This window comes from Ranitomeya variabilis, chromosome 8 (genome assembly GCF_051348905.1).
Source record: "Ranitomeya variabilis isolate aRanVar5 chromosome 8, aRanVar5.hap1, whole genome shotgun sequence".
In the NCBI taxonomy this organism is placed as follows: Eukaryota; Metazoa; Chordata; class Amphibia; order Anura; family Dendrobatidae; genus Ranitomeya; species Ranitomeya variabilis.
Genome location: NC_135239.1, coordinates 215,227,160 through 215,254,700, shown reverse-complemented (window position 1 = coordinate 215,254,700; position 27,541 = coordinate 215,227,160). Strand labels below are relative to the sequence as shown.

General features: G+C 53.6%; 2 protein-coding genes across 3 annotated transcripts in view; both read left to right on the top strand.

The window, feature by feature from the left end:
• The first annotated feature begins 31 nt into the window (after positions 1–31).
• Positions 32–10,469, top strand: WDR82 (WD repeat domain 82). Its single transcript, XM_077276966.1, has 9 exons — positions 32–502; positions 3,717–3,814; positions 6,195–6,261; positions 6,468–6,567; positions 6,653–6,769; positions 6,901–7,056; positions 7,141–7,210; positions 7,275–7,417; positions 8,733–10,469. Exons 1-9 carry the CDS (start codon positions 342–344, stop codon positions 8,760–8,762), a joined length of 942 nt encoding a protein of 313 aa, XP_077133081.1. The 5' UTR covers positions 32–341; the 3' UTR covers positions 8,763–10,469.
• Positions 10,470–12,224: 1,755 nt separating this feature from the next.
• The window catches only part of LOC143787854 (inter-alpha-trypsin inhibitor heavy chain H3-like), a 31,715-nt gene continuing 16,398 nt past the window's right edge, over positions 12,225–27,541 (top strand). For both annotated transcript variants that reach the window (XM_077276963.1, XM_077276962.1), the window contains exons 1-13: positions 12,225–12,406; positions 12,804–12,958; positions 13,636–13,740; positions 15,648–15,810; positions 15,948–16,058; positions 21,115–21,243; positions 21,311–21,427; positions 21,544–21,712; positions 21,981–22,106; positions 23,535–23,716; positions 23,889–24,074; positions 26,550–26,689; positions 26,943–27,097. In XM_077276963.1, coding sequence (XP_077133078.1) covers positions 12,326–12,406; positions 12,804–12,958; positions 13,636–13,740; positions 15,648–15,810; positions 15,948–16,058; positions 21,115–21,243; positions 21,311–21,427; positions 21,544–21,712; positions 21,981–22,106; positions 23,535–23,716; positions 23,889–24,074; positions 26,550–26,689; positions 26,943–27,097 — 1,819 coding nt within the window. In that variant the 5' untranslated portion in view covers positions 12,225–12,325. The remainder of the gene's footprint in view (positions 12,407–12,803; positions 12,959–13,635; positions 13,741–15,647; positions 15,811–15,947; positions 16,059–21,114; positions 21,244–21,310; positions 21,428–21,543; positions 21,713–21,980; positions 22,107–23,534; positions 23,717–23,888; positions 24,075–26,549; positions 26,690–26,942; positions 27,098–27,541) is intronic.

The following is a 27,541-nucleotide window of genomic DNA, read 5'->3' as shown; positions in this document are numbered from 1 at the left end:
CTTCTTCAGCCAATAGGAACAGCCATTCTTTACACGTGCTTTTACGTCGTAGCTCCTCCCACCCGGCTCCTGCAGCAACATGGCGGAGACAATGAGAGCGGCCGAGAGGCGCCAAATCTGAGCCGCCGTCAGCCCGGAGCGGCCTCCCCTGACCGCCGCCACAGACCGTCCCCGGCCGCTGACCTCGGGTGTCAGTGACCCGGAACACGACATTTCTGGGAGGGACTCGTCCCTGAGCAGCGCGGAGCCTCACACCGGGGCTGTCACCGAGAGGAGCCGGGAGAATCACTGGCTCCTCCCCCCGGACTCCTCCAGCCTTTCCTGACAACTCTGGGGGCGCCATGAAGTTAAACGACAACGTGCTACGGAGTTTCCGAGTGGCCAAAGTCTTCCGGGAAAATTCGGATAAAATCAACTGTTTCGACTTCAGCCCAACGGGAGAGACGGTGATCTCCAGCAGCGACGACGACTCCATCGTCCTGTACGACTGCCAGGAGGGAAAGTGAGTGATGGAGAGGGCCTGAGTGCTGGGGAGCGCGCGTAGGAGGAGGCGGGAGCCTTGCTGGGGAGCGCGCGTAGGAGGAGGCGGGAGCCTTGCTGGGGAGCGCGCGTAGGAGGAGGCGGGAGCCTTGCTGGGGAGCGCGCGTAGGAGGAGGCGGGAGCCTTGCTGGGGAGCGCGCGTAGGAGGAGGCGGGAGCCTTGCTGGGGAGCGCGCGTAGGAGGAGGCGGGAGCCTTGCTGGGGAGCGCGCGTAGGAGGAGGCGGGAGCCTTGCTGGGGAGCGCGCGTAGGAGGAGGCGGGAGCCTTGCTGGGGAGCGCGCGTAGGAGGAGGCGGGAGCCTTGCTGGGGAGCGCGCGTAGGAGGAGGCGGGAGCCTTGCTGGGGAGCGCGCGTAGGAGGAGGCGGGAGCCTTGCTGGGGAGCGCGCGTAGGAGGAGGCGGGAGCCTTGCTGGGGAGCGCGCGTAGGAGGAGGCGGGAGCCTTGCTGGGGAGCGCGCGTAGGAGGAGGCGGGAGCCTTGCTGGGGAGCGCGCGTAGGAGGAGGCGGGAGCCTTGCTGGGGAGCGCGCGTAGGAGGAGGCGGGAGCCTTTGCTGGGGAGCGCGCGCAGGAGGAGGCGGGAGCCTTTGCTGGGGAGCGCGCGCAGGAGGAGGCGGGAGCCTTTGCTGGGGAGCGCGCGCAGGAGGAGGCGGGAGCCTTTGCTGGGGAGCGCAGGAGGAGGCGGCGAGGCTTTGCTGGGGAGCGCAGGAGGAGGCGGCGAGGCTTTGCTGGGGAGCGCAGGAGGAGGCGGCGAGGCTTTGCTGGGGAGCGCAGGAGGAGGCGGCGAGGCTTTGCTGGGGAGCGCAGGAGGAGGCGGCGAGGCTTTGCTGGGGAGCGCAGGAGGAGGCGGCGAGGCTTTGCTGGGGAGCGCAGGAGGAGGCGGCGAGGCTTTGCTGGGGAGCGCAGGAGGAGGCGGCGAGGCTTTGCTGGGGAGCGCAGGAGGAGGCGGCGAGGCTTTGCTGGGGAGCGCAGGAGGAGGCGGCGAGGCTTTGCTGGGGAGCGCAGGAGGAGGCGGCGAGGCTTTGCTGGGGAGCGCAGGAGGAGGCGGCGAGGCTTTGCTGGGGAGCGCAGGAGGAGGCGGCGAGGCCTGGCTGGGGAGCGCACGCAGGAGGAGGCGGCGAGGCCTTGCCGGCGCCAGAACCCATGCTGTAGATTACACTGGATCCGCAGATCATCCTGCCATCACTGCGCTGTGTAGTGTGAGATCCGGAGACGATTCCGTCCATGAGCCGCGCTGCACATTACATCTGGCGATGGCAGTCGCCCCCTCGCTGCTCTCCAGGATCACAGTTGACTGTCCGGAGCCGAAACTGCAGATGTGAAATTACTGCACCGAGAAATGGTGGAAAGATGGAAATCCCAGGACGGAGGCGTCACTTACCGGCACTGGTGGAAACGGAACGATCACGTCCTTTGGCCTCGTGCAGAATTCCCGGCACCTCCGGCCTCGGCTGCTGTCACTGAGGTCATTAATGGTCGTCTGAGGAAGGTTCTGACGCTGATTGTACAAATCATCGGATCCTCCGCTGGCAGCTCCTGTGTAATCACCGACCAATGATGGAGACAAGTGCGGAGACCCCGCGGGGGCAGGTTGAGGCCACGCAGGCGGCTAACAGTGCGAGGAACATGCGGCTTGGGGATGTTGTGTGACAATTGGCCGCTCCTCTGGTTCCTACCAGTAATGTAACACTGAACTGTTGGTGACGGGATGGAGACCAGAGGGTCCGAGATCCTTATATTACACCCCCGCCCACCACCATTTCCGGGGAGGAGGACCGGTGGCTGTTGACTCGTGGTGTTGCCCTTGTGATCTCCAGTTATCATTGCATCCAGGGCACACTGGTCTCTGCAGAGGACGGCCCTCCGCCCCAGCCTCACCTGGAGACCACATGTTCCCGCCGCTCCACTCTGTGCCCGTGGCTCGGTCTGAATACATCCAGATGTTGTTAGAGCACAAAAGGAAAAAACCCTCTAAAATATAACTTAATAATACAGTTAACATTCACTAAAGGTGAATATGGAGACTCTCAATTAGATATAAAAAAGTCCAGTGACTCGTATTAAGTGACAAAGATTGGGAAGGGGGGGCTCGTATCACCCCAGTAGGCCCTAATAGCGGCCCTGACCCGGAACTTCAGCACAGATTACAGCTTTCACTTTCCTAGAATGATATATACGTTTTTCTAGGCACAATCTCCTAAATTGAGACTATTTAGTTCACATTCCAGCGTGGGCACTGACCCTACCGATCATTGACAGCACACACAGCGTTCTTCTACGAGGCACAGATTGTCTCCCCATTAGGGGTTTGTTTTCGGGGGGGTTTGTGTGTGTGGTTGTTTTTGTGTCGCATTTTTTGCTATGGCTTGGTAGGGTGTTATAGGGTCTCTAGGGACACTGACATTGAGCGGGGGCGCCACATCGTCAACAACTAGGGTGCCAACCTCTGCAGACAGGGCCACTACTAGGGTGATACTAGCCCCACTTCCCAATCTTTGTTACTTAATACGAGTCACTGGACTTTTTTTATATATATAATTGAGTCTCTATATTCACCTTTAGTGAATTTTAACTGTATTATTAAAAGTTATATTTTAGAGGGTTTTTTCCTTTTGTGGTGCTCTAACTGATAGACAAGCCCTTATAATCCAGATGTTGTCCCTGTTGTTTCCATTTTCCATCTCGTGCCGATCGGTGGCGTTTCCACCAGTTTTCCTTCCCGCTGCGATCATTCCAGTGTTGTGTAGATTGTGTCCGCCATTTGTGCAGCGCGCTGACCCGGCGGGAGGTGATAGGTGCTGATGACTCCTCCGCAAGTAATGGCGATTGTGCAGCGCTTCAATAAACCTGCTGCAGCGACGTCTCCCCTGTGCGCTTTCTCCAGATGAGCCGGGCGCCGCGTGTTTACTGCACAGGACGTGGCGTCCGGACACCGATGAGGAGCTGCTGTCCCCTGTAGTGACCGCGAGGATATTCTAACATTGTACATTTATACATATATTTATTTATATTGCTGGAAGTGTTACGTTGTGTCAGTCCGCAGTCCAGGCTGGATACCACTGTAACAAACCCTCTGCAGTGTGAGAGCACTAGGGATCCATTAGGAGCCGCAGGTAGAGTGTGTTGAGGTGAAGCGCTCCCGAAAAACGAGCTGTTGGTGATTTTTTTTTTCTTCCTCACAGGCCCAAGCGGACGCTATACAGTAAGAAGTACGGCGTGGACCTGATCCGCTACACGCACGCAGCAAACACCGTGGTCTACAGCTCCAACAAGATTGATGGTATGACGCCATGCACGCTGAAGGGCCACCCGGCGCCCCTCCGCTCTGCGTCCGCTCTCTGCTTCTACATCCTTAATCATCGTCTTCAAAGATGGCGTCCATCGATCCTGGAGGTGGTGGCGGAGCGCGTGGGCCCGGGCTGAGGTAGTTGTTTGTACAGTTTGAGGGTCTGTGACATCACCCGCGGTCGGAGATAACTGTACAGGCTACTGCCTTGCCCGGGACACGGCACAAGCGGCGATGACGACTACAGAGCGCGTATATTATATCATTCTAGTGCGGTAATATTACGTGATACCTCACCTGGTTACAGTATGTCATGTGACTGCTCCAGCAGAATAGTGAGTGCAGCTCTGGGGTACAATACAGGAGGTAACTCAGGATCAGTAATGTAATGTATGTACACAGTGACTGCACCAGCAGAATAGTGAGTGCAGCTCTGGAGTATAATACAGGATGTAACTCAGGATCAGTAATGTAATGTATGTACACAGTGACTGCTCCAGCAGAATAGTGAGTGCAGCTCTGGGGTACAATACAGGAGGTAACTCAGGATCAGTAATGTAATGTATGTACACAGTGACTGCACCAGCAGAATAGTGAGTGCAGCTCTGGAGTATAATACAGGAGGTAACTCAGGATCAGTAATGTAATGTATGTACACAGTGACTGCACCAGCAGAATAGTGAGTGCAGCTCTGGAGTATAATACAGGATGTAACTCAGGATCAGTAATGTATGTACACAGTGACTGCACCAGCAGAAGAGTGAGTGCAGCTCTGGGGTATAATACAGGATGTAACTCAGGATCAGTAATGTAATGTATGTACACAGTGACTGCACCAGCAGAAGAGTGAGTGCAGCTCTGGGGTATAATACATGATGTAACTCAGGATCAGTAATGTAATGTATGTACACAGTGACTGCACCAGCAGAATAGTGAGTGCAGCTCTGGAGTATAATACAGGAGGTAACTCAGGATCAGTAATGTATGTACACAGTGACTGCACCAGCAGAATAGTGAGTGCAGCTCTGGGGTATAATACAGGATGTAACTCAGGATCAGTAATGTAATGTATGTACACAGTGACTGCACCAGCAGAATAGTGAGTGCAGCTCTGGAGTATAATACAGGATGTAACTCAGGATCAGTAATGTATGTACACAGTGACTGCACCAGCAGAATAGTGAGTGCAGCTCTGGAGCATAATACAGGATGTAACTCAGGATCAGTAATGTAATGTATGTACACAGTGACTGCACCAGCAGAATAGTGAGTGCAGCTCTGGGGTATAATACAGGATGTAACTCAGGATCAGTAATGTAATGTATGTACACAGTGACTGCACCAGCAGAATAGTGAGTGCAGCTCTGGAGTATAATACAGGATGTAACTCAGGATCAGTAATGTAATGTATGTACACAGTGACTACACCAGCAGAATAGTGAGTGCAGCTCTGGAGTATAATACAGGATGTAACCCAGGATCAGTAATGTAATGTATGTACACAGTGACTGCACCAGCAGAATAGTGAGTGCAGCTCTGTGGTATAATACAGGATGTAACTCAGGATCAGTAATGTAATGTATGTACACAGTGACTGCACCAGCAGAATAGTGAGTGCAGCTCTGGAGTATAATACAGGAGGTAACTCAGGATCAGTAATGTAATGTATGTACACAGTGACTGCACCAGCAGAATAGTGAGTGCAGCTCTGGAGTATAATACAGGATGTAACTCAGGATCAGTAATGTAATGTATGTACACAATGACTGCACCAGCAGAATAGTGAGTGCAGCTCTGGGGTATAATACAGGATGTAACTCAGGATCAGTAATGTAATGTATGTACACAGTGACTGCACCAGCAGAATAGTGAGTGCAGCCCTGGGGTATAATACAGGATGTAACTCAGGATCAGTAATGTAATGTATGTACACAGTGACTGCACCAGCAGAATAGTGAGTGCAGCTCTGGAGTATAATACAGGAGGTAACTCAGGATCAGTAATGTAATGTATGTACACAGTGACTGCACCAGCAGAATAGTGAGTGCAGCTCTGGGGTATAATGCAGGATGTAACTCAGGATCAGTAATGTAATGTATGTACACAGTGACTGCACCAGCAGAATAGTGAGTGCAGCTCTGGGGTATAATACAGGATGTAAATCAGGATCAGTAATGTAATGTATGTACACAGTGACTGCACCAGCAGAATAGTGAGTGCAGCTCTGGGGTATAATACAGGATGTAACTCCGGATCACATATGTATGTACACAGTGACTGCACCAGCAGAATAGTGAGTGCAGCTCTGGGGTATAACACAGGATGTAGCGGACCAGACATATGATTGGTCTTATTTTTATATTTTCTCCTGCAGATACCATCCGATACTTGTCTCTTCATGATAATAAGTACATTCGGTATTTTCCCGGCCACCTTAAGAGGTGAGTGCAGCGGCGGTGCACGTAATGTGGGTTTGGTTGGCGCTTTCCTCTTCTTCCTCCTCCTGGTGTTTGCAGTCTCTTTTGTGCAGTGACATCAGTCACGATCACACGTTCTGGTGACTTCTTCACTTTTGGGGTTTGGGACGTCCTTGTCACGGGGTCTTGCTGGCCCTTCTTATTGGCGCCGTCTTCCCTTGTTTCTCCAGGGTCGTGGCTCTGTCCATGTCTCCAGTAGATGACGCTTTTATTTCTGGATCTTTGGATAAAACCATCAGGTTATGGGATCTTCGCTCTCCTAACTGTCAGGTCAGTGTCGTCTCCCCAGCTCTGACCTTCCCGTGATGCCTCAGAACCCTCCTGCTGATGGGCTCCTTCTCTTTCCTTTTACCAGGGTCTGATGCACCTGCAGGGGAAGCCGGTGTGCTCCTTCGATCCCGAGGGTCTTATTTTTGCGGCGGGGGTGAATTCTGAGATGGTGAAGCTTTATGATCTGCGCTCCTTTGACAAGGTACCTGAGGCCGTGATTGAGGGTTCGTGTCCTGTGGATTTAGGGCGGCGCAGAGGGGCCTCTGGGTATTTGGGCAGTTGCTCATCCAGAGCTGGCGATTTAGTGCTGACTTCCATTTGTATTTTTCTCAGGGTCCCTTCGCCACCTTTAAGATGAATCCTGACCGAACCTGTGAGTGGACAGCCCTCAAATTCAGCAACGATGGTAAATTAATCCTTCTGGCGACCAATGGCGGCTTCCTGCGGCTGGTGGATGCATTTAAAGGGGCGGTGCTGCACACGTTCGGGGTGAGCTTTTGGAGCGAGCTGTGAGTGATGATGAGCCTGATGGGAGTGATGATCAGAATAACAATGACTGTGTCTTCCCGGCAGGGGTATAATAACAGTAAAGGCGTCACCCTGGAGGCCTCCTTCACCCCGGACTCTCAGTTCATCATGATCGGTAAGATGATGGCCGATCCCGCTTCTCCTTTTCTCTGCAGAACGCTGACATCTTGTCTGTGCAGGGTCAGAAGATGGCAAGATCCACGTGTGGAACGGAGAGAGCGGCATGAAGGTGGCAGTGCTGGACGGGAAGCACACCGGACCCATCACCTGCCTGCAGTTCAACCCCAAATTCATGACCTTCGCCAGCGCCTGCTCCAACATGGTGAGGACCCGGGGGCTTACACTGCCCGTCCTGGACTCGGCTCCTTATAGTGAAGGTCCAAGACAATCTCCAGAAACATTCTGAAACTTTGTAGAACTATCTTTTATCAAATTTACTGTTTATTAGAAGGAAATGCAGGTCTGAGCCCCCAGACTAGGGCCCTACGGTGCCAAAAGTGCATGGGAGACCCCAGGGACAAGGAAGTTAGACCCCTTGGGCTGGCTAATATAAATGTAGGAGACCAGCGTAAAGCAAATATGAGACCCCAGGCGTAAGGGAATGGGAGACCCCAGGAACAAGGAAGTTAGACCCCTGGGCTGGCCAATATAAATGTAGGAGACCAGCGTAAAGCAAATAGGAGACCCCAGGCGTAAGGGAATGGGAGACCCCAGGAACAAGAAAGTTAGACCCCTGGGCTGGCCAATATAAATGTAGGAGACCAGTGTAAAGCAAATATGAGACCCCCAGGTGTAGGTGAATGGAAGACCCCAGGAACAAGGAAGTTAGACCCCTAGGCTGGCCAATATAAATGTAGGAGACCAGCGTAAAGCAAATAGGAGACCCCAGGCGTAAGGGAATGGGAGACCCCAGGAACAAGGAAGTTAGACCCCTGGGCTGGCCAATATAAATGTAGGAGACCTGCGTAAAGCAAATAGGAGACCCCAGGCGTAAGGGAATGGGAGACCCCAGGAACAAGGAAGTTAGACCCCTGGGCTGGCCAATATAAATGTAGGAGACCTGCGTAAAGCAAATAGGAGACCCCAGGCGTAAGGGAATGGGAGACCCCAGGAACAAGGAAGTTAGACCACTGGGCTGGCCAATATAAATGTAGGAGACCAGCGTAAAGCAAATAGGAGACCCCCAGGTGTAGGTGAATGGAAGACCCCAGGAACAAGGAAGTTAGACCCCCTGGGCTGGCCAATGTAAGTGTAGGAGACCAGCGTAAAGCACATATGAGACCCCCGAGCATAAGGGAATGGAAGACCCCAGGAACAAGGAAGTTTGACCCCTGGACTGGCCAATATAAATGTAGGAGACCTGCGTAAAGCAAATAGGAGACCCCAGGCGTAAGGGAATGGAGACCCCCTTTGGGTGCCTTTATTTGCTCGCGGCGCGGTGATGCACAACGTTTTGACAACAGTCTGTGCCACTATCTCTTGCCTACGCCCTGGCATTGCTCTTGGGGGGGGTCCGGACAATGTGGTTTTCGGGCTGTGGTCTGACCCCTTCTCTGTGGCACCTCCACCGGATGGGTGCAGGGATTCTTCCATGGTGACTGTCCTGTTTGGTAATTCTTTTTTCCTTTTTGCTTCAGGCTTTCTGGCTGCCGACCATTGATGACTGAAGAGCGCCCACGCCGCACCCCAGCCGCCATCCATGATGATGTTTCCAGCCCTGCGCCCTCCATCGTTACCGCTGCCCCTGGTGGGACGTGACGCAGCGTTCACTTCTCGTGTCTGCGCCTCGTCCTTTACAGATGGAGGATTTTCCTTTTTTTTATTCCTGCTCTGATCTTTTCTTTTAGTCCCCCGTTATGTCCCGCTGCTGGGGGTCTCCATGTTGCTGCGGCCGGCGCGCTTCAGTTCTTTTTATATATATGTATATTTTTGGGCACATTGACTGATCCTGGATCTCACAGGGGGGTGAAGACTTACGTTTACAATCCCTTCCCCGAAGCCATTATTGCCAGGGTGCGGGGACTCTGGGTGGGGGATTGATCATAGACTTTTACCTTGTGATGGATGGAAAGCTGAAGCCGAGGAGTGGCACTTGTGCCCGCCGTCCTAGTATTTCCTCTACATGGAGGGGGTTTCAGCCTCTGTTTTTGGGGGGCTGGTTCACGTTTCCTGCAGTTCTCCATAGAAGCAGATCCATTGGATATTGGGGGCTGCTTCATAGCTTCCCAGCCAGTCAATTGGGGTTGCAGCTTTGGATGCAACTGGAGCAGAAGATAAAGCAAAGGATTTGCAGGATTCCTCCCTGATGAAATGTCGTATCCCGTTATCGGATCTGCTGGTTTTCTTATGATTTCTGTAGACATCAAATTTCACCTCGAGACCTTGATTTTTTTTTTTTTTCTTTTCTGGAAATGCAGAAATGAAGCTGATTTATAACAGCTAGTATTGGAGGCATTACATGTGTATTCTCTCTTAAAGGGGTCATCCGGGGAAGCGATGCTCGTTACCTGGGGTTGGATTATGTATGAATGGACTAAACACACCCCTTTATCCAACGCCGGCCCCTAGTTTACCGTTGCCATTCAACCAGTCGGGACCGCTGCGGCTTGTGATAGGCTGCATCGGTCCTGTGACTTCGCCCTGACTCCAATGATTAATTTCCCCTGGATCACGTCACTGCACCGCTGCAGTCTATCACAAGCCGCAGTGTCTGAATGAAGGGCGACTTTGTAGTTTTCGATGTCGGTGCAGACCCCAGAGCGGCCAGCGCCGGATCCCGGAGGGAGACTGGAGAGTCTGATTTATATTATTTTTACATAATCCTGCTCCTCATGTAGCTAGCGCCTCTTACCCGGACAACCCCTTTAATAAGCCAGGACCCTGAACGACTGGGGCCGCTGTCCGTGACAAATGGCCGTTACTGTTTCTAGAGGTTATAGGAGGAGCGGCTGACACCGGGCACCTGGAGATGAGTGATATGGGGGGCAGGGAGGGTCCCACACTTCCCATCACTCATCCCATAGAAGACTATCGCTGTCCGCCTGAGATGGCTGATAGCAGAAAGCAGTAACATACATGGAGCCGCGCTGTCAGCGGGGGCCGATGGGTGAGGGCCCCTTTTACCTGCTGGATAGGTCGTCTATGCGTATCCCTGACCTCACAGGACCCGAGTCCTGATGTATTGTATCTTCCAGTATTAGGTGGTCTCGGAGGGGCCGTTCTCTGCTGCGTTCTCAGTGACTGGTTTTATACACGCTGCGTCCCCCATGTATTCATTGTGATGTGGACAGTGTGTGGATGTTCCCGCAGGAGCTGTCCTCTCCCATTCCTTGTATATATATGTTTTTACACAAATAAAACAGTGGTTCCATGTATTCATGTGTCTGGGATGTGATCACAGCAGGACGGGGCAGTATGATAGAGGCTGGTGGGTTTCCTGGGGTCCACACTCTTCTGACCCAGGTGCTTTCTGTGATAACCCAGTTTTATGAATGGATTCTTAGTTTGGTGGAAAACATTGGTTGAGAATCTATAAGATCCAGACAGCGCAGGCATGAGTATTGGATCCTGTGGGGAGAAGCTATGGAGACAAGCCCCGCCCCCGAGGAGTCTCCATGGTACGTGTATTTAGTTGGCGCTTTGCTCCTCATCACCCATCTGTTAGTGTGTGCTTACAGTTACTAGTGGGTCGATGAAGACCCCATCCTGATACATCTGCAGCTTCCCAAGGAGTAACCATTGTATTAATTGTTTTCATAAATAGTACATAATACTATAGAAACAATTAATTTTCTATTATTCGCAAACCCCTAATATTACCACAATAGTCCCCATTATTTAAAGTGTAACCTTGAATTTACCGTAATTCTTACTGCTATTGATTTATGAAATAATGAACTTGGGATGTTACAAAGTTTCTTATTTATAAATCAATAGTAATATTGTGTTAATATTGGGAGGTCACCGAATAATAGAAAAAGCCTGCAACCGTAACCTCATGTTATACTAAACCAAAGGCAATGGGACGTCCGACGGATGAGCCGCAAGACAAAGAGTATAAAGCCGACATGGGGACAAAATAACCCTAAAGTGATCATCAAAATAATAAGGGAAAAATAAGAAGCACCAGAAAATCAGACAAGTAATAGTGTCAGAAAATGTAAAATCCTAAAGGACGAAGGCCGGGACAGGAACCTTATAGGAGGGAGGCCTCTGCCCACCGCTCTGCTGACCCCGTAACTGCAGGGTCCAGACCTCCTCTGGTATCGGCACAAACATCCCCCAGGAGCTTCATGGCCGAGCAGCCGTACATCACCAAGCACAATGCCGAGTGTCGGATGGAGTGGTGTAAAGTAACCATCACTGGACTCTGGAGGAGACGTGTTCTGTGCAGTGACGGATCACACTTCTCTCTGCGTCTGATGGAGGAGGCTGGGTTTGGTGATTCCAGGAGGATGTTCCCCTCTGACTGCATTGTGCCCCCTGTACAGATGGTGGAGGGGGATAATGCTATGGGCTGTTATCAGGGGGCGGCCTCGGACCCTCAGCTCCAGTGATGGGAAATCTTCAGCACAAGACATTGTGGCCAATTGTAGCTTCAGCTTTGTGAGAACAGTTTGGGGGAAGACCCTTATCTGCCCCCCATGACTGCTCCCAGGGCACAAGTTCCATACAGACATGAGGGGCCGCGCAGAGCCCAGCCCAATCCTATAATGGAGACAGTGAGCCTCCCCCCAACATCGGGGTCTGACCCCACAAATTATCTAATGGATTAAGAGGAAAAATCTCAGACGTCTCCAAAATCTTGTAGATTTATAGAGCGGAGCCGTTCTATCTGCAGAGGACGACTCCAGATTAATGACTGTGGACAATTTCAGGGCGCCAACACTTTCGGACATGACTGTATACCACATGTTAGGTGGGGTCTTCAGCCTTCAGAGACCCCCTGGCTGCGTCTGAATAGCTGCATGTTGGGATGTCCCTTTGTGTCAGTAACTTTGTATCTTTGGGCTTTTACCCCCAGTCTTGACCCTGCAAACAAATGGCCGCAGGACAAGTATTGATCGGGGTCCGTGGTGGGAGGAGATGGGATTTGGACGCCACGTGACCCACAAGTTGCAGAATCTCCTTTTAGGACACTAGTATTTGACTTTCCTGTTTGTTTCTACCCAGACTTCCTCTGAAGAGAGTTACCCATTAATCCATAGAGGGACTGCGATCCGCCTGAGCCATGGGGACCCTCCGCCGCTGGAGCCTGCTGGTATCGGCCCTTGTGGCCCTGTGCCTGCTGCCCTCGTGTCGTGGAGGAACGGTCAGTGGTCGTCGGTCACCCTGGACTGAGGCTGATAACGGGGGCTTTGCTGTATTATAATAATGTTATCAGATACCTGGGGGGCTACAAGCTCTGCGGCTTTATTACAGACTTCATGTGCTGATTTATCACCACTCCCAACATTCTGGTTTAAATTGAAGCTCCTAAATATCTTCCTTCTAGAGCTGAAGGTTTGTTACAGTTTTGTCTGGTCTTGAAAATTGCTGATACATTGTAACAAACTGCTCTGCAGGAAAGACACTGCCGACTATTTTGCTAGGTGCAATGGTGGCAGCAGTAGTGGCGATGATTTCATGTCACCAATCTCAGTCTATGACTTCATTGGTTGTGGAACTACAACTCCCATCATGCTCTGACCTGTTTCTCTCTCATCCAGATGGAGATCCGCAGCATGCACGTTCATAGCCGGGTCTCGTCCCGCTTCGCTCGAACCTTCATCTCCACCATCATCCAAAACGTGTTCAATTCCTCCCAAGAAGCCATTTTTGAAATGGAGTTGCCGAAGACGGCGTTCATCACCAACTTCAGCATGTGAGTGACCGGTGGAGCCGGCGGTGTGTGTCGTGTGTACGGGTCCATCAGGGGAGGCGGCGTGACATCGGGGGAGGTGGCATGACCTCCTTGGAGGCGGCGTGACATCATTTTAGGTGGCGTGACATCGGGGGAGGTGGTGTGACATCATTGGAGGCAGCGTGACGTCGGGGGAGGGGGGGTGGCAGGAGGCGGCATGACCTCATTGGAGGCGGCGTGACATCGGGGGGAGGCGGCGTGACATCAGTGGAGGCGGCGTGACATCGGGGGAGATGGTATGACAGGAGGCGGTGTGACATCAGGGGAGGTGGCATGACCTCATTGGAGGTGGCGTGACATCGGGGGAGGCGGCGTGACATCGGGGGAGGCGGCGTGATATCATTGGAGGTGGCGTGACATCAGTGGAGGCGGCGTGACATCGGGGGAGATGGTATGACAGGAGGCGGTGTGACATCAGGGGAGGTGGCATGACCTCATTGGAGGTGGCGTGACATCATTTTAGGTGGCGTGACATCGGGGGAGGTGGTGTGACATCATTGGAGGTGGCGTGACATCGGGGGAGGCGGCGTGACATCGGGGGAGGCGGCGTGATATCAGGGGATCTCTGCGCTCCCAGCGCGGTCGTCGGATGTCGCTCGTGATACTTTGTTTCTAATGACGAGTTCCGTATCTGCAAGGATCATCAACAACGTGACAAATGTCGGGATCGTTAAGGAGAAAGCCGAGGCGAAGAAGCAGTATCAAAAGTCCGTATCCAAGGGTCAGAGCGCCGGGCTGGTCCAGTACGTATCACCGGCCATCCTGTGTATGGAGTCAGGGCCCCGCGCTCCATCTCTATAGGATCCCCCCGCGCTCCATCTCTATAGGATCCCCCCACACTCCATCTCTATAGGATCCCCCCCGCGCTCCATCTCTATAGGATCCCCCCCGCGCTCCATCTCTATAGGATCCCCCCCGCGCTCCATCTCTATAGGATCCCCCCCGCGCTCCATCTCTATAGGATCCCCCCCGCGCTCCATCTCTATAGGATCCCCCCGCGCTCCATCTCTATAGGATCCCCCCGCACTCCATCTTTATAGGATCCCCCCACACTCCATCTCTATAGGATCCCCCCCGCGCTCCATCTCTATAGGATCCCCCCCGCGCTCCATCTCTATAGGATCCCCCCCGCGCTCCATCTCTATAGGATCCCCCCCGTGCTCCATCTCTATAGGATCCCCCCCGCGCTCCATCTCTATAGGATCCCCCCGCGCTCCATCTCTATAGGATCCCCCACGCTCCATCTCTGTAGGATCCCCCCACGCTCCATCTATAGGATCCCCCCCGCGCTCCATCTCTATAGGATCCCCCACGCTCCATCTCTATAGGATCCCCCCCCGCGCTCCATCTCTATAGGATCCCCCCCGCGCTCCATCTCTATAGGATCCCCCCCGCGCTCCATCTCTATTGGATCCCCCCCGCGCTCCATCTCTATAGGATCCCCCCCGCGCTCCATCTCTATAGGATCCCCCACGCTCCATCTCTGTAGGATCCCCCCCGCGCTCCATCTCTATAGGATCCCCCCCGCGCTCCATCTATAGGATCCCCCCGCGCTCCATCTCTATAGGATCCCCCCACGCTCCATCTCTATAGGATCCCCCGCTCTCCATCTCTATAGGATCCCCCCCGCTCTCCATCTCTATAGGATCCCCCCATGCTCCATCTCTATAGGATCCCCCCCACGCTCCATCTATAGGATCCCCCCCGCGCCCCATCTCTATAGGATCCCCCACGCTCCATCTCTATAGGATCCCCCCGCGCTCCATCTCTATAGGATCCCCCCCGCGCTCCATCTCTATAGGATCCCCCCCGCGCTCCATCTCTATAGGATCCCCCCCGCGCTCCATCTCTATAGGATCCCCCCCGCGCTCCATCTCTATAGGATCCCCCCCGCGCTCCATCTCTATAGGATCCCCCCCGCGCTCCATCTCTATAGGATCCCCCCCGCTCCATCTCTGTAGGATCCCCCCGCGCTCCATCTCTATAGGATCCCCCCCGCGCTCCATCTCTATAGGATCCCCCCCGCGCTCCATCTATAGGATCCCCCCCGCGCTCCATCTCTATAGGATCCCCCCCACGCTCCATCTCTATAGGATCCCCCGCTCTCCATCTCTATAGGATCCCCCCCGCTCTCCATCTCTATAGGATCCCCCCATGCTCCATCTCTATAGGATCCCCCCCACGCTCCATCTATAGGATCCCCCCATGCTCCATCTCTATAGGATGGAGATTGCTTGTAATGCAATTCCGGAATCAGTGTCATCTTTCAGTTGGTCTATTCCACGGCCCTCACACCCCACAGATGGTCTATTCCACGGCCCTCACACCCCACAGTTGGTCTATTCCACGGCCCTCACACCCCACAGTTGGTCTATTCCACGGCCCTCACACCCCACGGTTGGTCTATTCCACGGTCCTCACACCCCACGGTTGGTCTATTCCACGGCCCTCACACCCCACGGTTGGTCTATTCCACGGCCCTCACACCCCACGGTTGGTCTATTCCACGGCCCTCACACCCCACGGTTGGTCTATTCCACGGCCCTCACACCCCACGGTTGGTCTATTCCTGACCCCACACATGACGTCCTCCCGCCGATCTTGCGTCTTACATATAATAACTGTCGGCTCCTGGATCTTCTTTTTGCAGATCTACTGGACGTAAATTAGAGAATTTTAAAATCTCAGTGAATGTGGGGCCTCTGTCCACGGCGACGTTCAGACTGGTCTATGAGGAGTTACTGAAGCGGCAACTCGGGAGCTACGAGTTATACTTGAAGATTAGACCCAAAGAACTTGTGGAAGACTTTCAGGTGAGAAAACTCTCACTACAATGATAAACCTCAAGCTCTGTTCATCCTGGGCCTCCTGGTGCATGTATATACAGTAGTACAAGGACCATTGGGCCATGAGCATTTATGTAGTAATAGTTTTTATTGATGTTTTGCAGGTTAACATCGACATCATTGAACCACAAGGAATCAGTTTCCTGAAAGCCGTCGGGACATTTATGATAAATGAACTCTCTGATGTGGTCAGAATAAATCGTACAGACAGTAAGGTATCGGCAAAGTCATCTAATGCCAGGACCGACTGGGGGAAAAGATGTGAAATCATGTGTCTGTGGTCCTTTAAAAACCATCCAGACATCGCATAACCATGCAAGAGAGGGAGGACTGTGCAGGATGGATGGTGCAGAGAGGACTGTGCAGGAGGGGTGGTGCAGAGAGGACTGTGCAGGAGGGGTGGTGCAGGGAGGACTGTGCAGGAGGGGTGGTGCAGGGAGGACTGTGAAGGAGGGGTGGTGCAGGGAGGACTGTGCAGGAGGGGTGGTGCAGGGAGGACTGTGCAGGAGGGTGGTGCAGGGAGGACTGTGAAGGAGGGGTGGTGCAGGGAGGACTGTGCAGGAGGGGTGGTGCAGGGAGGACTGTGCAGGAGGGGTGGTGCAGGGAGGACTGTGAAGGAGGGGTGGTGCAGGGAGGACTGTGCAGGAGGAGTGGTGCAGGGAGGACTGCGGGAGGGGTGGTGCAGGGAGGACTGTGCGGGAGGGGTGGTGCAGGGAGGACTGTGCGGGAGGGGTGGTGCAGGGAGGACTGTGCGGGAGGGGTGGTGCAGGGAGGACTGTGCAGGAGGAGTGGTGCAGGGAGGACTGCAGGAGGGGTTGTGCAGGGAGGACTGTGCAGGAGGGGTGGTGCAGGGAGGACTGTGCAGGAGGGGTGGTGCAGGGAGGACTGTGCAGGAGGGGTGGTGCAGGGAGGACTGTGCAGGAGGGGTGGTGCAGGGAGGACTGTGCAGGAGGGGTGGTGCAGGGAGGACTGTGCAGGAGGGGTGGTGCAGGGAGGACTGTGCAGGAGGGGTGGTGCAGGGAGGACTGTGCAGGAGGGGTGGTGCAGGGAGGACTGTGCGGGAGGGGTGGTGCAGGGAGGACTGTGCGGGAGGGGTGGTGCAGGGAGGACTGTGCAGGAGGAGTGGTGCAGGGAGGACTGTGCAGGAGGGGTTGTGCAGGGAGGACTGCAGGAGGGGTGGTGCAGGGAGGACAGTGCAGGAGGGGTGGTGCAGGGAGGACTGTGCAGGAGGGGTGGTGCAGGGAGGACTGTGCAGGAGGGGTGGTGCAGGGAGGACTGTGCAGGAGGGGTGGTGCAGGGAGGACTGTTGTGAATTTACCTTTTGGCTCCCTCTAGTGGTTACTAGTGATTTGACTCTGGGTATGTCATTCATCCCTTGTATGCTCACCTGGGTCGTTAGGTCAGGGGTGTTGCTATATAAGCTCCCTGGACCTTCAGTTCAATGCCTGGCAACGTTGTAATCAGAGCTAATCTGTTGTGCTCTTGTCTACTGATCCTGGTTCCTGCTAAATTAAGCTAAGTCTGCTTTCTTGCTTTTTGCTATTTGTTTTTGTTTGCATTTTTGTCCAGCTTGTACATAATCTGTATCCTAACCTTGCTGGAAGCTCTAGGGAGGCTGGAGTTCTCCCCCCGGGCCGTTAGACGGTTCGGGGGTTCTTGTATCTCCAGTGTGGAATTTTGTTAGGGTTTTTGTTGACCAGATAAGTTATCTTACTACATTCTGCTATTAGTAAGTGGGCCTCTCTTTGCTAAACCTAGTTCATCTCTGTGTTTGTCATTTCCTCTTACCTCACCGTTATTATTTGTGGGGGGCTTGTATCCAACTTTTGGGGTCTATTCTCTGGAGGCAAGAGAGGTCTTTGTTTTCCTCTTCTAGGGGTAGTTAGTCCTCCGGCTGGCGCGAGACATCTAGCGACCAACGTAGGCATGTTCCCCGGCTACTTCTAGTGTTGGCGTTAGGAGTAGTTATATGGTCAACCCAGTTACCACTGCCCTATGAGCTGGATTTTTGTACGTCTCAGACTTACTTGTTCCTCTGAGACCCTCGCCATTGGGGTCATAACAGAGGACTGCAGGAGGGGTGGTGCAGGGAGGACTGTGCAGGAGGGGTGGTGCAGGGAGGACTGTGCAGGAGGGGTGGTGCAGGGAGGACTGTGCAGGAGGGGTGGTGCAGGGAGGACTGTGCAGGAGGGGTGGTGCAGGGAGGACTGTGCAGGAGGAGTGGTGCAGGGAGGACTGTGCAGGAGTAGTGGTGCAGGGAGGACTGTGCAGGAGGGATGGTGCAGAGAGGACTGTGCAGGAGGGGTGGTGCAGGGAGGACTGTGCAGGAGGAGTGGTGCAGGGAGGACTGTGCAGGAGGGGTGGTGCAGGGAGGACTGTACAGGAGGTGTAGTGCAGGGAGGACTGCAGGAGGGATGATGGAAGGAGGACTGCAGGAGGGGTGGTGCAGGGACGATTGGAGAAGGGGTGGTGCAGGGAGGACTGTGCAGGAGGGATGATAGAGGGAGGACTGTAGAAGGGGTGGTGCAGGGAGGACTGCAGGAGGGATGATGGAGGGAGGACTGCAGGAGGGATGATGGAGGGAGGACTGTAGAAGGGGTGGTGCAGAGACGACTGTGCAGGAGGGATGGTGCAGAGAGGACTGCAGGAGGGGTGGTGCAGGGAGGACTGTGCAGGAGGAGTGGTGCAGGGAGGACTGTGCAGGGAGGACTGTGCAGGAGGGGTGGTGCAGGGAGGACTGTGCAGTAGGGGTGGTGCAGGGAGGACTGTGCAGGAGGGGTGGTGCAGGGAGAACTGTGCAGGAGGGGTGGTGCAGGGAGGACTGTGCAGTAGGGGTGGTGCAGGGAGGACTGTGCAGGAGGGGTGGTGCAGGGAGGACTGTGCAGGAGGGATGATGGAATGGCAGGCACGGTACCGCATAGGGAATGTGCCTCGGACTGCGGAGCCCCTTATGGAAGAAGCTAATAGGAAGCACCGGGCAGTGCCTATTCCCCCCCTCACACTACTCCCCCAGGTGATGCACTAATTGGGATGCCCAGCTGACCAACGGGAAGAGAGAGGAAGGGGCGTCTGGCCACACCCACAAGGGTTAAATCCAGGTGCCGGGGTCAGTTCCTTCCTCTTTCTCCACCGCTGACCCTCTGGAAGCAATTGTCCCACCCTCCCTCCCCTACATATTTACTAATGTTTTTTTTTGTTTGTTTTTTTTTATGATGTTTAAAAATGTTTTAATACTGGAAATTTAAAGCTGACGATAATAATACTGTTATTTTAAGTCACAGCGGAAATGGAGGGAGGGGCGAAGCTTCGTAGCCGCTCATTGGCTGGCCGCCGGTCGGTCGCAGACTGTGAGCCTGTTGCGAAATGTAATTTGCCCCTCCCTGCTTATTAAATTAATAAACTGTGACCGACTAGTTCAACCCATCTAAGCCTGTTCGCGTTGTCTTTTCGGGATTGGTGGTGGGGGGGATGGCACTATTAACGACACACGGGTCTCCGCAGTCGGAGGACTGCAGGGGGGTGGTGCAGGGACGACTGCAGAAGGGGTGGTGCAGGGAGGACTGCAGGAGGGATGATGGAGGGAGGACTGTGTAGGAGGGGTGGTGCAGGGACGATTGCAGAAGGGGTGGTGCAGGGAGGACTGCAGGAGGGATGATGGAGGGAGGACTGTGTAGGAGGGGTGGTGTAGGGACGACTGCAGAAAGGGTGGTGCAGGGAGGACTGTGCAGGAGAGATGGTGCAGGGAGGACTGTGCAGGAGAGATGATGGAGGGAGGACTGTGCAGGAGGGGTGGTGCAGGGAGGACAGTGCATGAGGGTTGGTGCAGGGAGGACTGCAGGAGGGGTGGTGCAGGAGAGATGATGCAGGGAGGACTGTGCAGGAGAGATGATGCAGGGAGAACAGTGCATGAGGGGTGGTGCAGGGAGGACAGTGAATGAGGGGTGGTGCAGGGAGGACAGTGCAGGAGGGGTGGTGCAGGAAGGACTGCATGAGAGATGATGGAGGGAGGACTGTGCAGGAGAGGAGGTGCAGGGAGGACTGCAGGATGGGTGGTGCAGGGAGGACTGTGCAGGAGAGATGATGGAGGGAGGACTGTGCAGGAGGGGTGGTGCAGGGACGACTGCAGAAGGGGTGGTGCAGGGAGGACTGCAGAAGGGGTGGTGGAGAGAGGACTGTGCAGGAGAGATGATGAAGGGAGAACTGTGCAGGAGGGGAGGTGCAGGGAGGACTGCAGAAGGGGTGGTGGAGAGAGGACTGTGCAGGAGAGATGATGGAGGGAAGACTGTGCAGGAGGGGTGGTGCAGGGAGGACAGTGCAGGAGGGGTGGTGCAGGGAGGATTGTGCAGGAGAGATGATGGAGGGAGGACTGCAGGAGGGGTGGTGCAGGGAGGATTGTGCAGGAGAGATGATGGAGGGAAGACTGTGCAGGAGGGGTGGTGCAGGGAGAACTGTACAGGAGGGGAGGTGCAGGGAGGACTGTGCAGGAGGGGTGGTGCTGGGAGGACTGCAGAAGAAATGGAGGGAAGACTGTGCAGGAGGGGTGGTGCAGGGAGGACTGTGCAAGAGGGGTGGTGGAGGGAGGACTGTGCAGGAGGGGTGGTGCACGGAGGACTGCAGGAGAGATGGTGCAGGGAGGACTGTGCAGGAGGGGTGGTGCAGGGAGGACTGTGCAGGAGGGACGCTGCAGGAGGGATGCTGTAGGAGGGATGGTGCAGGAGAGACGCTGCAGGAGGGAACGGTGCAGGAGGGATGCTGCAGGAGGGGTGGTGCAGGAGAGATGGTGCAGGAGGGATGCTGCAGGAGAGACGGTGCAGGAGGGGTGGTGCAGGAGAGACGGTGCAGGGAGGACTGTGCAGGAGGGGTGGTGCAGGGAGAACTGCAGAAGAGATGATGGAGGGAAGACTGTGCAGGAGGGGTGGTGCAAGGAGGACAGTGCAGGAGGGGTGGTGCACGGAGGACTGCAGGAGGGGTGGTGCAGGGAGGACTGTGCAGGAGGGGTGGTGCAGGGAGGACTGTGCAGGAGGGACGCTGCAGGAGAGATGCTGCAGGAGGGATGCTGCAGGAGAGACGGTGCAGGAGGGATGGTGCAGGAGAGATGCTGCAGGAGGGACGCTGCAGGAGGGAACGGTGCAGGAGGGATGCTGCAGGAGAGATGGTGCAGGAGGGGTGGTGCAGGAGAGACGGTGCAGGAGAGACGGTGCAGGCTAGGAGCACACAATGTATAGCAGAGAGATATTTCCTTATTGGCTGCACTTTTCCTCCTATTTTCAGGCCCATATAGAATTTAAGCCGAGCCTCCAGCAGCAGCGCCGATGTCCGGATTGCGGGGCGACTCTTCTGGACGGGGATCTCAGGATAACGTATGATGTGAAGAGGGAATCTTCTGCTGGGAAAGTGCAGGTGACTGCTGACTGCTTTCTGTTACATCGGATCGTTACTTTGTTACTTTTCCCTTTGTTTCTCCTAGATCATCAATGGATACTTTGTTCATTACTTTGCTCCGGCCAACCTGAAGCGTTTACCAAAGAATGTGCTGTTTGTCATTGATCACAGCGGGTCAATGCACGGAAACAAGATCAAACAGGTAAGGATGGTGCCCCCCGGGCTGTACCCGGGGATCGCCCCCCACAGACCGGTCGTATCCCCCCGCCCCAATGACACAACAGGACAGAACCGCCCTTCTGTCATTGCTGCCTATAGACCTACGAAGCCTTCACCAGGATCCTGGAGGAGATGCCGCACGAGGATTATATAGGAATTCTTATATTTGATGATAAAATCGAAAAGTGGAAGGAAAGTCTCGTCAGAGCCACCGCGGAAAACATCAAACTGGCCAAGGAGTTCGTGGAGAAGATGACGGCAAGAGGAGGTGAGCCAAGGGTCCGAGGAGCAGGCAGGGTTAGGAGCGGCAGAAGTCATTGATGGGGGTCCGGAAGGTCGGACCCCACTAACCTCATATTGATGTAAGAATTCTGCAGCAGCTTTTCTGATAATTCTGCTTTGTGCAAGTATTTAATAAAGCAGATAGGTCAGGAAACCGGACGGATCCTCTGTACACGAAGGGTCCAGACAACTGGGACGCTAATATTTTAGGGGGTCATAGTTTACCATTAACCCTTTCTCATGTTCCTCTGCAGGGACAGACATCAATAAGGCGCTGCTGACTGCAGCAAAGATACTCACTAACGCCACCATCAACAACGCACTGCCCCCAATGAGCGCCTCCATGATATTATTCCTCTCTGATGGGGAACCCACATCCGGTGAGTGAGTCCTGCCTGGAAAGATCCCCGTCTGCTCCACTTTGGTCTGTCATGAATTGTGACAGGCAAGTCCTCTGCACCCCTCAGTCCTGCCTGGAATGACCCCATCATGTCCTCTGCACCCCTCGATCTTGCCTAGAATGACTCCCATCATGTCCTCTGCACCCCATGATCCTGCCTGGAATGACCTCCATCATGTCCTCTGCACCCCTCAGTCCTGACTGGAATGACCCCCATCATGTCCTCTGCACCCCTCAATCTTGCCTAGAATGACCCCATCATGTTATCTGCACCCCTTTATCTTGCCTAGAATGATCCCCATCATGTCCTCTGCACCCCACGATCCTGCCTGGAATGATCCCCATCATGTCCTCTGCACCCCACGATCCTGCCTGGAATGACCCCTATCGTGTCCTCTGCACCCCACGATCCTGCCTGGAATGACCCCCATCATGTCCTCTGCACCACTCGATCCTGACTGGAATGACCCCCATCATGTCCTCTGCACCCCTCGATCCTGCCTGGAATGACCCCCCTCATGTCCTCTGCACCCCTCGATCCTGCCTGGAATGACCCCCATCATGTCCTCTGGACCCCTCGATCCTGCCTGGAATGACCCCCATCATGTCCTCTGGACCCCTCGATCCTGCCTGGAATGACCTCCATCATGTCCTCTGGACCCCTCGATTCTGCCTAGAATGACCCCCATCATGTCCTCTGGACCCCTCGATCCTGCCTGGAATGACCTCCATCATGTCCTCTGGACCCCTCGATTCTGCCTAGAATGACCTCCATCATGTCCTCTGCACCCCACGATCCTGCCTGGAATGACCCCCATCATGTCCTCTGCACCACTCGATCCTGACTGGAATGACCCCCATCATGTCCTCTGCACCCCTCGATCCTGCCTGGAATGACCCCCCTCATGTCCTCTGCACCCCTCGATCCTGCCTGGAATGACCCCCATCATGTCCTCTGGACCCCTCGATCCTGCCTGGAATGACCCCCATCATGTCCTCTGGACCCCTCGATCCTGCCTGGAATGACCTCCATCATGTCCTCTGGACCCCTCGATTCTGCCTAGAATGACCCCCATCATGTCCTCTGGACCCCTCGATCCTGCCTGGAATGACCTCCATCATGTCCTCTGGACCCCTCGATTCTGCTTAGAATGATCCCCATCATGTCCTCTGCACCCCTCGATCCTGCCTGGAATGACCCCCATCATGTCCTCTGCACCCCTCGATCCTGCCTGGAATGACCCCCATCATGTCCTCTGCACCCCTCAGTCCTGCCTGGAATGACCCTCCTCATGTCCTCTGCCCCCTCGGTCCATCATTCGTTCTGGTGTTTGTCCGGTATAAGGTGGCGGCCATGTTGTCCTGGTGTCGGGTTGTCGCCCTGATTATGATCCCGGTTACTTTACAGGGACCACCGACCACAAGAAGATCGTAGACAACGTGCGTCGCTCTCTGGACGGCCGCGCCTCGCTCTACTGCTTGGGATTTGGCAGCAGCGTGGACTTCAACTTTTTGGAGAAATTGGCTTTAGAGAACGGAGGTTTGTCGCGTCGCATATATGAGGATTCCGACTCCGCTCTGCAGCTCCAGGTGACCGGCCCGACCAGAAGGACCTAGCTCCTCCTAGGGGACCTTCATTCTAACACTTATTTGGGGTCATTTGTGAATTTGGCCCCCAAAGAAGATGTCAGGGGCCCCATAACACCCAGCATAATCCCAGCAGGTCACCAGGACTATAACCCCCACTCTCCTCTTCTTCCAGGGCTTCTACAATGAAGTGGCGAACCCCATGCTGCTGGACATCGAGCTGCAGTACCTGGAAAACTCAGCCGATCATGTGACCAGGAGCCGCTTCAGACATTATTATCAGGGATCTGAAATCATCGTAGCCGGCCAGATAGCCAACAGCAGCGCGGAGACCGTGACGGCCGAAGTGAAAGCCCAGGGTGTGAGTCCGACATCCGCTGCTGCCAGGAGTCACTGATGTCCAGTGATGTACTGGAAATCTGAGAAGAGAAATGGCCTGTAGTGGCGCCATATTGTGCTGCCTCTATCTACAGTGCAGGGTCTGCGGAGAAAAGTGTCTGTAGGTGAAAATGGATGCTCTGCTGACTCCGCTCCATGAGGATAATGAGATAACACTGACCCCGCCCATGAGGATGATTATATAACACTGAACCCGCCCCTGAGGATAATGAGATAACACTGACTCCACCCACTGATGATATAACACTAACCCCACCGCCTGATAATAAGATAATACTGACCCCACCCCTGAGGATAATGAGAGAACGCTGACCCCACAACTGAGGATAATGAGATAACTGACCCCACCCCTGAGGATAACGAGATAACACTGATTCCACCCACTGATGATATAACACTGACCCCACCTCTGAGGATAACAACAAAACACTGACATCACCCTTGAGGATAATGAGCTAATACGGACACCACCCATGAGAAGATAACACTGACCCCCTCCATTGAGGATAACGAGCTAAAACGGACCCCGCCCACTGATGTAATGAGCAAACACTGACCCCTGAGGATAATGAGCTAACACTGACCCCCACCCCTGAGGATCATGCGCGAACACTGACCCCACCCCTGAGGATAATGAGCCAACACTGACCATACACAATGATGGTAATGACCTTACACTGACCCCGCCCACTGATGATAATGAGATAACACTGACCTGGCCCATGAGGATAATGAGATAACACTGAACCCACCCATGAGGATAATGAGATAACACTGATCCCACCCCTGAGAATAACGAAATAACACTGACCACTCCCCTGATTATAATGAGCTAACACTAACCCAATTCTTGAGGATCATGAGCTAACACTGACCCCGCCCCTGAGGATAATGAGATAAGTGACCTCACCCCTGAGGATAGTGCGCTAACACTGACCATGCACAACGATGGTAATGAGCTTACACTGACCCTCCCCATTGATGATAATGATATATTACTGACCCCACCCCTGAGGATCATGAGCTAATACTGACCTCACCCCTGAGGATAATGAGATAACACTGACACCACCTCTGATTATGAGCTAACACTGACCCCACGCCTGAGGATGATGAGATAACACTGACCTCACCCCTGTAGACAATGAGGAAATCTTTTTAATCATAGACCTGAGACAGGGACAAGGGGGCATCCTCTACGCCTGGAGGAAAGAAGGTTTAAGCATAATAACAGACGCGGATTCTTTACTGTAAGAGCAGTGAGACTATGGAACTCTCTGCTGTATGATGTTGTAATGAGTGATTCAGTACGTAAATTTAAGAGGGGACTGGATACCTTTCTGGAAAAGTATAATGTTACAGGGTATATACACTAGATTCCTTGATAGGGCGTTGATCCAGGGAACTAGTCTGACTGCCGTATGTGGAGTCGGGAAGGAATTTTTTTCCCCAATGTGGAGCTTACTCTTTGCCACATGGTTTTTTTTTGCCTTCCTCTGGATCAACATGTTAGGGCATGTTAGGTTAGGCTATGGGTTGAACTAGATGGACTTACAGTCTTCCTTCAACCTTAATAACTATGTAACTATGTAACACTGACCCCACCCCTGAGGATAATGAGATAACACTGACACCACCTCTGTAGATAGTGAGATAACACTGACCCCACCCCTGAGGATAATGAGATAACACTGACCCCACCCCTGAGGATAATGAGATAACACTGACCTCACCCCTGTAGATAATGAGATAACACTGACCCCACCCCTGAGGATAATGAGATAACACTGACCCCACCCCTGTAGATAATGAGATAACACTGACCTCACCCCTGAGGATAATGAGATAACACTGACCCCACCCCTGTAGATAATGAGATAACACTGACCCCACCCCTGTAGATAATGAGATAACACTGACCTCACCCCTGTAGATAATGAGATAACACTGACCTCACCCCTGAGGATAATGAGATAACACTGACCCCACCCCTGAGGATAATGAGATAACACTGACCCCACCCCTGTAGATAATGAGATGACACTGACCTCACCCCTGAGGATAATGAGATAACACTGACCCCACCCCTGAGGATAATGAGATAACACTGACCCCACCCCTGGGGATAGTGAGCTATCACTGACCCCACCCCTGGGGATAGTGAGCTAACACTGACCATGCACAGCGATGGTAATGAGCTTAAACTGACCCCGCCCACTGATGATAATGATATCACAATGACCCAACCCCTGAGGATAATGTGATAACTGACCCCACCCTTTGTAGATAATTAGATAAGTGCCTCCCATGTCGCACCTTTCTTCGTTGTGTCCCCGACTCGGCAGCACCACATGTATATACTGCTAGATGACAGCGCATCAGACGTAACAGTCATATCAATAAATATCTAACTGGATGATTTCTCCTTTTCATGAAGCTTTCCCAGCCGTTCTCCGAGACTGTGGAGGCGCCGGTGCAGGAGGAGGACGAGGTGTCCGGAGAGCTGCGGTATATCTATGGAGACTTCACCGAGAGACTGTGGGCCTATCTGACCATAGAGCAGCTGCTGAGCGCACAGTACGAGCCGTCTACACCTCTGTATACCCTCTCACTACCTAAGTATATTGTCTATGCTGCCAAACAGAGCGCCCCCTGGGGGACCCGGCTCCTCTGTACACTGACAGACCATTGATTCCAAAGACAACGGTGTAATTCATCTTATCGCCTGCGGTGGCGCTGCAGGACAACAGAAGACCTGCAGCTGATCATCAGGTCATCTCCTCATCATGGAGCCTTATAATGAAGCAAACATAATGTTTCTTGTTTGCAGAATTGCAGCTGAAGGGGAAGATAAAAGGAAGATAACAGCGAAGGCTCTGGACTTATCACTGAAGTATAATTTTGTGACACCATTAACATCCATGGTAGTGACCCCATCAGAGGAGAAGTCAGATGAGCTGATTGCAAATAAGCCGAAAGAACAAGGTGAGAGCAAATATGGATCAGACCTCTAAATGTTTCCATGGTTCCCGAACACTCAGGAGTAATGGCACCACCGCCAACCTATTGCCCCTCATTCACCCTCTGTTTCATTCTCATTATTTCCACTATACCCACTCTTCATTGTGCCTTTACACAGACAGCATGCTGAAAGCCACCACTAGGGGGAGCTCCCTGTATAGAGATACGTAAGATCCTGTCTGCAGCCACCACTAGGGGGAGCTCCCTGTATACAGAGATACATGATAAGATCCTGTCTGCAGTCACCACTAGGGGGAGCTCCCTGTATACAGAGATATATGATAAGATCCTGTCTGCAGTCACCACTAGGGGGAGCTCCCTGTATACAGAGATACATGATAAGATCCTGTCTGCAGTCACCACTAGGGGGAGCTCCCTGTATACAGAGATATATGATAAGATCCTGTC